Genomic DNA, 9929 nt, shown 5'->3' with positions numbered 1-9929 from the left:
ACCGCACCTCTAAGAACGAATTCCAGTGACCTAAACAGGAAGTAATTTTAAATAAATGAAAACCTTTTTTTCCTAAACGTTTATTTATTATTAAGAGACAGGGAGAGACAGAACACGAGCGGGGGAGGGGCAGAGGGAGGGGGAGACACAGGATCCGAAGCAGGCTCCATCCAGGCTCTGAGCTGTCAGCACAGAGCCCGACGCGGGGCTCGAACCCACGAACCGTGAGATCGTGACCTGAGCCGAAGTCGGACTCCCAACTGACTGAGCCACCCCGGCGGCCCATCTCAGGGTCTTATATTTCTACAGTTCCTTACAGACACAGTCACGGAATTATCTCTGTACCCCCCATGGTGGAGGCAGGTAAATCCCTACCCACCCTCATCCGAGGGACAGGGCACCCCCTGACCGTGCCGGCGGGTCCCCTGTGGAGAGTCGGGGCCTGGCTCCGTGCTCCCGACTTCTCACCCAGTGATCTCGAAATGCCAGCAAGCGACTTCAGAGTTCATTAAATTGGACCGAAGCTCCTACAGCTTGCAAAGCACATTCTTTACAGCTGTTATAAAGGTCTCATTGCTCAAGGGTAATCTAGCGAAACCACCAAGCCCCCTTCACTCCCCAGGCGCTCAGAATTGCAAGGGCAATGAGAAGCATGCAGTCATCTCCACGAGTAACTGCATCCAGCCCGGACCTGCTTGGAGAGTACGCGGAAAGTTCCAGAAAAGGGAATGGCACCTCACAAGGGGCGGTACGGGGTGGTACTCCAGAGCCCCGCGTGCTTAGGCTCCAATCTGCCCTCTCTCGCCCTACAGCCAGGAGCTGGGAACAGCCGCTGGGCCTCTCTGGGCCTCGGTCTCCTTGTCAGTTCGTACCTACAAAAATTAACAAAAGAGGTGGAAATCCCTGCCCTCACAAGTTTATATTTTGGGCGGGGGGCCTACAGGGGACTCTCTGGAAGGTTATTTGCCCCCCGTTAGGTCTGACTTTTCCCAATGAGCCACGCGTTCGCTTATACTTGGGCGCTCTCTTTCCATAGGTTTTGACCGTGGGGTGACACCTCACCGTGGCGGCGTTCTGCCAGCCAGAGGCCATCGGTACACGGGATGTGCTGCCCGGAGCCCTGGGTGTCCGGGAGGAGCTCCAGCCAGGCCTGCAGGATCCCACCTGCCCGTCAGTGGAAGGACAGACTGTTTTACATCAGCAGAGTGAACTGGGTCAAAGTTTAGTCAATCACAAGTTGTGCAAGGACTTGTCGCGGCCGGTCTGCGACTCTAGGCCGCCCAGCACTCATTAACAGCTATCTGTTCAATGATTATCTCCCTTGGGGGTTGTGGTGGTAAGCCCGTCCAGAAGCACAATGGACTGGGGCCGCGATCCAAAGTCCTGCCCCTGACGTCAGAGACGAGCCTCCCTGGGTGTAGCCGAGGGGCGGGGCCCTCCTCCTCAATGGGATTTAAGGCCGGGAGGTCCGGCCTCCAAACAGCGAACGCGGCCTTCCCATTGGGAACGGTTGTCCACCGGCCGGAAGCACCTCGTGGGAAACCCTTGGATCTCTCATCGAGATCATCCGAGAAGGAGAAAGGTAGGTAGAGCTTTTTAATTTGCGTGTCTAAAGGTTATGGAGCCAACGCAAACTCGTTTCCTTTTCTCCGCAGCGCTTCGACTGTCTGGTGAGGTGCCACCAAAGAGACGCGTTGAGTTTCCCTGGGGGCGTCTGTTAGGTGGTTCAAGGGGCCTGTGTTTTCTATTTCAGGGAAGCGTCGTGGCCCTTAGCGCAGCCCTGCAGAAATGCCTCCTCAGCTACCCAGCAGCCTCAATTTCTCGGCCAAGGTCGTCCAGGGCACCCTAGACAGCCTGCCCCAGGCGGTGAGAGCATTCGTGGAGAGTAGCGCCAAGCTGTGCCTGCCCGACCATATCCACATCTGTGACGGCTCCGACGGCGAGAACCGGAAGCTGCTGGACCAGATGGAGGCCCAGGGGGCGATCAAGAGGTTGCGGAAATACCACAACTGGTAAGCCGGCCCCCAGCCCCGCCGTTCCCACCGTCCCCGCCAGCAGAGGCGGACCCGAGACCCAGCGGGGGCCGGGGTGGGCCGTCGACTCTTGAAAAACTTAGTGAAATGGCCCGAACCGCAGAGACTGCAGTTTAATGACATTCATAGAGCGGCTCAAGTCGGCCGTGAGATAGCATCATAGGGACACTCCCTGCGAACTCCATCCCTGACGAGGACGACAGCCAGACCCGCCCTCTCCCGAGAGACAAGCTCAGTCTGGTAACATCTCCTCGGCTGCGCCCCGGTTGGTGCGGTTGTCCACACGTGTGGGGCACCGTCCGTGCGCTGGGCACCTGTGAGGTGCGGGAAGGGCACGGTGCTGCACGGGACTGGACCGTTCCCCCCTGACGCCTGGCGGAAGGGAATCCCGTGCGCAGAGGCAGCGGGGGAGGGCGACACTGCCCCCTCCGTTCCAAACCAACTTTTTCAAAATTTTTTGCAGCTGGCTGGCTCTCACTGACCCCAGGGATGTGGCCAGAGTTGAAAGCAAGACGGTCATCATTACCCAAGAGCAAAGAGATACCGTGCCCATCCCCAAAGCCGGCCCTAGCCAACTAGGTCGCTGGATGTCCGAGGAGGACTTCGAGAAAGCATTCAATGCCCGATTCCCAGGGTGCATGAAAGGTGAAGGAGACAGTTGCTTGACTGGGAAAAATCAAACAGAAGCAGAGGGCGGGTGCCGGTAGGAAGGGCGATGTCGCCGCGTTGTCGTCTGTGAGGCCGGGCTCATTTCTCACCCCTTCTCCCCCCCCCCCCCCCACCGGCCCCTCCAGGTCGCACCATGTTCGTCATCCCATTCAGCATGGGGCCGCTGGGCTCCCCTCTGTCGAAGATCGGGATCGAGCTGACAGACTCCCCCTACGTGGTGGCCAGCATGCGCATCATGACGAGGATGGGCACCCCGGTCCTGGAAGCGCTGGGCGACGGGGACTTCGTCAAGTGCCTCCATTCCGTGGGATGCCCTCTGCCTTTAAAAAGTAAGTGTACCCTTCCCGGGTCCGAGGTTGCGACGGCAAATCAGCCTCGCCTCGAGCCCTGGGCCTTGGCCCCGGGGACCCCCCCCGGGTGGGGAGGCAGCACGCTCACCCGGGCTGTGTCCTCCTGCGCAGAGCCCCTGGTGAACAACTGGCCTTGCAACCCAGAGATGACCCTCATCGCCCACCTGCCCGACCGCAGGGAAATCATCTCCTTCGGGAGTGGGTACGGCGGGAACTCGCTCCTCGGGAAGAAGTGCTTCGCCCTCAGGATAGCCAGCCGGCTGGCTAAGGAAGAGGGGTGGCTAGCAGAACACATGCTGGTAAGTTGCAGGAAGTCGTGCACCCGCACGGCGGGGACCTGGGGGCGGGGGCGCGTGCGGAGGTCCAAATGCGTGTGCAGTTCCCATCAGGCAAGGCCAGTGTGCCCCGAGGACAGGTTTAGAAACCCCACCGAGGATCGTTAATGCCTCTTTTGAATCACTTCAAACCGGAGCTCCCTTAGACTTTCTTATTTAAAGTGTTCGCTTTGACAGCTGCAGACATAGGTCTTGGGAACCTACCCTTTTGGGGCTTCCGGGCACTCTCCCAGACTGAACCACTGGCCACCGGGAGGGACCGGAGGAAGCAGACTAAGGAGGAGTCTTGTCCCCAACAGATCCTGGGCATCACCAACCCCAAGGGCCAGAAGAAGTATTTCGCAGCAGCCTTTCCCAGTGCCTGTGGGAAGACCAACCTGGCCATGATGAACCCCAGCCTCCCAGGGTGGAAGATAGAGTGTGTGGGAGATGACATTGCCTGGATGAAATTTGACCGAGAAGGTGACTCTCTTAGACCTAACCGTCGACGATGATTGCACCTAGGTGAACTTTTGGCTTTCAAAGCGTGCCAGATTCTCCCAAGTCCACGGTATTGGGCTTTTTGAGTCTGTTCTCTCGGATCTTGCAAAGCCCTAGGAATATGTTTTCTGCGAGCATTCTTTAATTTAATATAGGATCTGGATTGAAATGGGGCCCCATATGCTGCTGCTTGTTTATACAATAAATGTGTTAAAACACTCTTGGTGGAAAACCGACGAGGAAGGAAGGGTTGTGAACGTGTCAAAGCGGAAAATCATGCTCGGATGAGAAAAGAGGAATCTCTTCTAGGGAGGAAGAAAAACAAAAAAAAAAGATTTGAGAATTCGGTGCGAAGATTAGCCTGGTCAGAGCTAAGAATATCCGTTACGTTTTGTTTGGCATTCATGTCTACCTTTCTGGTTGACAACTTCCCAGGTAACCTAAGGGCTATCAACCCAGAAAATGGCTTTTTCGGGGTGGCTCCTGGAACCTCTGTGAAGACCAACCCCAACGCCATCAAGACCATCCAGACGAACACCATCTTCACTAATGTGGGCGAGACCAGCGATGGGGGCTTTTATTGGGAAGGCATCGACCAGCCGCTGGCCCCGGGCATCAGGCTCACGTCGTGGAAGAACAACGAATGGTCCCCCCAGGACGGTGAGCCCCCTCCTGGAGACCCCAGGGCCCCAGCCTCTAAGCACTACTGGTTTGGGCCAGATGCTAAGGGGCGCCTCCTCTGTTGCTGTTGCAGGGGAACCTTGCGCCCATCCCAACTCACGCTTCTGCACCCCTGCCAGCCAGTGTCCCATCATCGACCCTGCCTGGGAGTCTCCGGAAGGGGTGCCCATCGAGGGCATCATCTTCGGAGGCCGCCGACCTGCCGGTGAGTCTCTCCTCCGTTCAGGCTGGGAGCATGGGTGTGTTGGCTTCCAGAAAGCGTCCATGGAATCTCTCCTTTTTCGTGACCTCGCCAGAGGGCACCAAAGATCTCCAGCTTCCAAAAATCTAGGATAATTGACAAGGCTGGATCCTTGACGGGCTGTGGCTCTATCTAATTAAACTTCCAGCTGCGTGGCCTCGGTGGTGTAACTTTGACAGCGGTTTTGTGCGCGTTGGCTTTGGGAGGACAAAAGCAGCTCAAGTAGAAAGATACCGTTTCTCTGTATCTTTCCATTTCGGGAGATGCCATCGCCAGCCCAGGGGTCTGTGTCAAAGCCTTTACGGGGTGGTTCCTTTTCTCCTGCTACAGGGGTCCCTCTGGTCTACGAAGCTCTCACCTGGCAGCATGGAGTGTTTGTGGGGGCGGCGATGCGATCAGAGGCCACAGCAGCTGCGGAACACAAAGGTAAATCTGAGCGAACGACTCAAACCGCAGACCAGAGGGACTGGTGTGCTCCCTGTCTCGGCGTGCTCGTGCCAACGATAAATGGCGCCAGTGTTGTCCCATGAGAGCATGATTTACCAGCGGGATCCCCCCCTCTGTTCATAGGCAAGGTCATCATGCACGACCCCTTTGCCATGCGGCCTTTCTTTGGCTACAACTTTGGCAAATACCTGGCCCACTGGCTCAGCATGGCCCAGCGCCCAGCAGCCAAGCTGCCCAAGATCTTCCACGTCAACTGGTTCCGGAAAGACGACGAAGGCAAATTTCTCTGGCCGGGCTTCGGGGAGAACTCCAGGGTGCTGGAATGGATGTTCAACCGGATCAACGGGGAAGCGGGTGCCAAGCTCACACCCATAGGCTACATCCCTGAGGAGGGCGCCCTGAACCTGAAAGGCCTGGGGGACGTCAACGTGAAGGAGCTCTTCGACATCCCCAAGGGGTTCTGGGAGAAGGAGGTGAAGGACATCCAGAAGTACTTGGAGGAGCAAGTTAACGCCGACCTGCCCTACGAGATCGAGAGAGAGGTCCTTGCCCTGAAGCAAAGAATCAGCCAGATGTAATCAGACCCGAGAGCTTTCCTTTTAAGATCAGCCCCCTTTGCAATGCAACCGGGAGCAAGAGAGAGTGGGATTTTCTCAATGGACACCACCCATACCACTGCCATGACCACACCGATGGGCCGATTCAAAAGACACACTGTAATTTTTCAGATAAGACCACAAAGTACGGGCTGGTAACTATGGGATCGGGAAGGGAAATCTCAGCAGGTCTCCAAAATTCACTATCCAGCGCACGTTGGTTCAACCCTAAGGACACCAGGCATTCAGTCTTTCCTGTTTTTATCTCTTTAGCTGTGTCAGTTAGCTGGAATGCACGGAGAAAACTACTTGAACTGTGTGTGTGTGTGTGTGTGTGTGTGTGTATTTCTGGTTATCTGAGATGTATATAATACCTTTGGAAAAATCGCGGGCAAGATTACCTACTAGTTGTGGCTAGAAAGAAATGCTGCTTTATTATTAATATGCACGTTTAAATTATTTTTATATACCCCTGGTTACGTATCTTCACGCGATTTCAATGTTTTCCCCTAACACTTCTTGGAAAAATCACAAAATAAACTTTTATAGAAAACATGGATTCATTCACTTGGTGTTTCTGATCTGAACGAGCAAGAAGCAAGGACTCTCTGATGAAACACGTTGGGGTCCGAATCCCCTCCAAAGGAGGTGGGGACATCAGGATCATCCCTGGGGAGGGAGGGGGCTGGGGGCGGGGGGAGGGAGGGGACAGAAAGGAACCAGTTAGGAGAGATGAGCAAAGAAGATGTCACGCTTGGGGCTTTCTGAATTAACCCCCAGGTAGTATCTAGAAGCCACTGACCAGTGGGTTTTTTTTTAAATTTTTTTTTTCAACGTTTTTATTTATTTTTGGGACAGAGAGAGACAGAGCATGAACGGGCGAGGGGCAGAGAGAGAGGGAGACACAGAATCGGAAACAGGCTCCAGGCTCCGAGCCATCAGCCCAGAGCCCGACGCGGGGCTCGAACTCACCGACCGCGAGATCGTGACCTGGCTGAAGTCGGACGCTTAACCGACTGCACCACCCAGGCGCCCCGACCAGTGGGTTTTAACACTGCAAACCTTGAAGTGAATGGTAGGCCTTGTGTAACTGAGTGGGAGAGTTTAAAACGTGCTTCCTGGCAAAACTTTGGGTCTGGGGGTTCAGCCTTCCCCGTTACATTGAGGCCAATTTCACGCACTTTTGTCACTACACTCTTGTCGACCAACACTTTTCTCAACCGTCATCCACGAGGGAGGAGAGTAGAGAGAAAGCCGAGGGGAGCTCTGTGGCACAAGCATTAATTGGGCACCTTCTGTATACCGAGCAGCGTGCCCACAGCGGGCCACCCTGAGGAGAGCGGGTGGTGTGGTTTGGCCTTAAGCCCCTCCCTGCCCCCTCTCCGCCTCCCCCGCCCCAGACTCGGGGTTGGCGGCATTTACTGGGGGGTCAGGAACGAGGCAGACTGGATTTGCACCTGCACAGCACACGTGCGTTGTGCAGGCAAACACAGCACCCTGCACCTGCCGTCCCCCTCCCAGGGCGCAGCTGGTTAGAATGACTTCTCCCCTCTGAGCGTCCGTCGGAGCTGGGAGAGGGAGATCGCAACCAGAGTTGTCTTTCCCTTTAAAGAGCTGAGAGCTGGCCCGGCCCTCCCGACAAAGTGTCATGTTCCAATACCAAAGCCACTGATGGGGAAAAAAAAACCACTTCATGGAATTAAGTGTCATCTGCTGTATTAATTTAAATCGGTGGCTTTCAAACTTGTTTTTTCTTTTCGCTACAGAACGCTTGCTTGACGCGTGCTCTGACTCAGACACCGAACGCCGGAGGGAGACAAAGCAAGGGAGCGTCCACCCCCGGGTTGGGGGTCGGGGGGGGAAGCTGGGACCCAGGTTCCCGGCTTCTGTTTCCCTGCCCGCCTGGTGGCCTCTGAGGCAGTTCCCTGGACCCCCGAGAGGGGCTGACAGGTACAGTGGGGGCGTCTTTGTGAAGATGTGTGTCCTGGGCCCCAGGGTCCTGTCCTAGGCCCCCAGCAGGCCTCTGGTTTTGTGGCCAAGCTGGCCCTCGTGGAAGTTTTTACGCTCCTGCACGGCATCACCCACGTGCCCCGGGGACTGGCATGTGAACCTGTTCCCACCAGGCCCTGGAAGCCTGGGGATCAGCCTAGAGGAAATGCCTTAAAGAGAATAGAGGTTTTCAGGGGACCACAAGGACTCAACAGTTGCCGTTGGCCCTTGACTTGTTTTCCCCAAACGGCCAAGCAAGTGCTCCGTCCACCTCCAGGTCCTGGTTTCTATGCCGCGAGCTCTGGCTGTCGTGGTCAGGATGCTGTGACCTTATTTGCCAATGTCATCTTGCGGTGCCCCAGTCCCTGCGGGGCGGAAAGACAGGCAGACCGGGCCAAGTCGGTTTCCAGGTGCTGATTCCTGCTCAGCCCCCCCCCCCCCCCCCCCGGCACGCAGGAGCCCAGACCACCGCTGGGGCCGATGCCTTCCACCGGAATCTACCACAGGGACTGTCCCCCGACTGGCACGCGTCTCGGGGACTGTGCTGGAGTCTGCGTTGAAGACTAGAACACGGTAGGTACACAGCAAACACTGAGGTGGGACAACAGACCTGCCTTTGAGCTCCCTGGAGGTACCCGAGGACCACGTGGCAGGTGGGCGGGGGCTGGGGTGCTAGGCAGGGGCACATTTGGGGGTCGGCGGTTACAGGTCTCGTTCTTCTTGCTTTCTCTCCTCAGGCCCACCCTAACCCGGAGCCCCCGGGGTGCCACACGGCCTGTCCCTTCCAGAGCTTTAAGACCACCAGGCACAGGCCCCAGAGGGCTCCCTTGACCCGCTCCCCTGCAGAGGGCACCGGATCAGCGACCTTGGCCGTCACGGTCAGCAGTTGCAGTAAATAGGGCACCAGGTTCCCTCATCCATGGGAAAGGGCCTGCCTCCGCCACGGCCGCCCCACCCTCCCGCCTTCCCCCCCCCCCCCCCCCGGGATAGTAAACACTGACGACCTTGGACCCGTCCCAGCTCCGCCTCTGGCCAGCAGTGTCACCCAAAGTGACCCTCACCTGTGTCATGGGACAATAACACCCCCTCTGGGGGCCGATGAGGATAAGACAAAATAGCCCAGCTCTGGACTCGGGGGTCCAGAGAGTCTGGATGTGAGGCCCCACTCCACCCCTTCCTAGCAGCGTACTCTCAAGTGATTGCACGAAACTCTGAGCCTCAGTTTCCCCAGCTGTTAAATGGGCATAATAACCGTAACTTCTCAGGGGGTTGGGAAGGTCAGATGGGATGCTGTGAGCAAGGCATCTGGCACCCAGTGGGGACACGTTTGCTCTGTCCCGGGCCTTCCGTGCAGCTGTGTTGGCACAACAGGTGGGCGGGGAGCTCACTGCCCCCCACGGCAGCTGGCCCCTGATGCCCAGCCCTGGGCTGGCTCCGGGGAGAGCTATCTCTGGGAGGAACACAGGACAGCTGGGGGACAGGATGGGGGAGCGCACAGTGACCCAAGCAGCCCTCACACAAGGTCAAGGACACGCAGTCACCCAGACCAAGGTGGAGAGAGGATTAGCCCTACGCTGCCGTCAGGGCTGACCTTCAACACAGCCGGGCTGGAGCCTAGAAGCTGAAATCACCCCACCCGGCCCCTTGACTGCCTCCGGCTCACCCATCCTGGGATGGTGCGACCCCCAGACCTTCCCACCCCGCCGAGGGGCTCCCAGACCTCGGTCTGGATTTCTCTCTGGTCATTGCCCCCGCCGGTGGGACCCATCCTCCCCCAGTGCTGACGCCCTAATGCTACACAAACTCTCCCCCAGAGCTCTGCTGCTGGCCGGGAGCTGGGCAGGGGCAGAGGATCCCCTCGAGCTGAGAAAACCCTGAGTCAGCTGACCCCATCCCAGTGAGTTACCGGAAAGCTTCCTCCTCGGGGTGAAAAGGGAACTTGAGATGGAGACGAAGTCCAGAGGGAGTGAAATAAAGAACGTGACTTTTTCCTGCTTTTTCTCAAGTTTCGCCTCGTGTTTTCCCACCCGGACTCGGACAGCAAGCTGAGCACAGGGGGCCCCTTGAGAGAGGTGCCACACACGGGTTCTTTCAGGGACCACCTCCCA

General features: G+C 57.1%; 1 protein-coding gene across 1 annotated transcript; it reads left to right on the top strand.

The window, feature by feature from the left end:
• Positions 1-1765: 1765 nt before the first annotated feature.
• PCK1 (phosphoenolpyruvate carboxykinase 1) lies at positions 1766-6017 on the top strand. Its single transcript, XM_047069418.1, has 9 exons — positions 1766-2012; positions 2497-2678; positions 2828-3031; positions 3164-3351; positions 3687-3849; positions 4303-4527; positions 4622-4753; positions 5120-5215; positions 5360-6017. The coding sequence occupies exons 1-9, from the start codon at positions 1789-1791 to the stop codon at positions 5812-5814; spliced, it is 1869 nt and encodes a 622-aa protein (XP_046925374.1). The 5' UTR covers positions 1766-1788; the 3' UTR covers positions 5815-6017.
• The last annotated feature ends 3912 nt before the right edge of the window (positions 6018-9929 follow it).

Source organism: Lynx rufus, unplaced genomic scaffold (genome assembly GCF_022079265.1).
Source record: "Lynx rufus isolate CCGP_SWC_20201006 ecotype Redwood Valley unplaced genomic scaffold, mLynRuf1.p SCAF_8, whole genome shotgun sequence".
Lineage (NCBI taxonomy): Eukaryota > Metazoa > Chordata > Mammalia > Carnivora > Felidae > Lynx > Lynx rufus.
This window is presented reverse-complemented; position numbering and strand designations above follow the sequence as displayed.

Bases quoted from the DNA above. Each gene is read 5' to 3' on its own strand.
- PCK1 (XM_047069418.1), top strand. From the start codon at position 1,789: ATGCCTCCTCAGCTACCCAGCAGCCTCAATTTCTCGGCCAAGGTCGTC. The intron at 3,032-3,163 runs GTAAGTGTACCC...CCTCCTGCGCAG, and splicing joins ATGCCCTCTGCCTTTAAAAA to AGCCCCTGGTGAACAACTGG. The intron at 4,754-5,119 runs GTGAGTCTCTCC...CTCCTGCTACAG, and splicing joins CGGAGGCCGCCGACCTGCCG to GGGTCCCTCTGGTCTACGAA.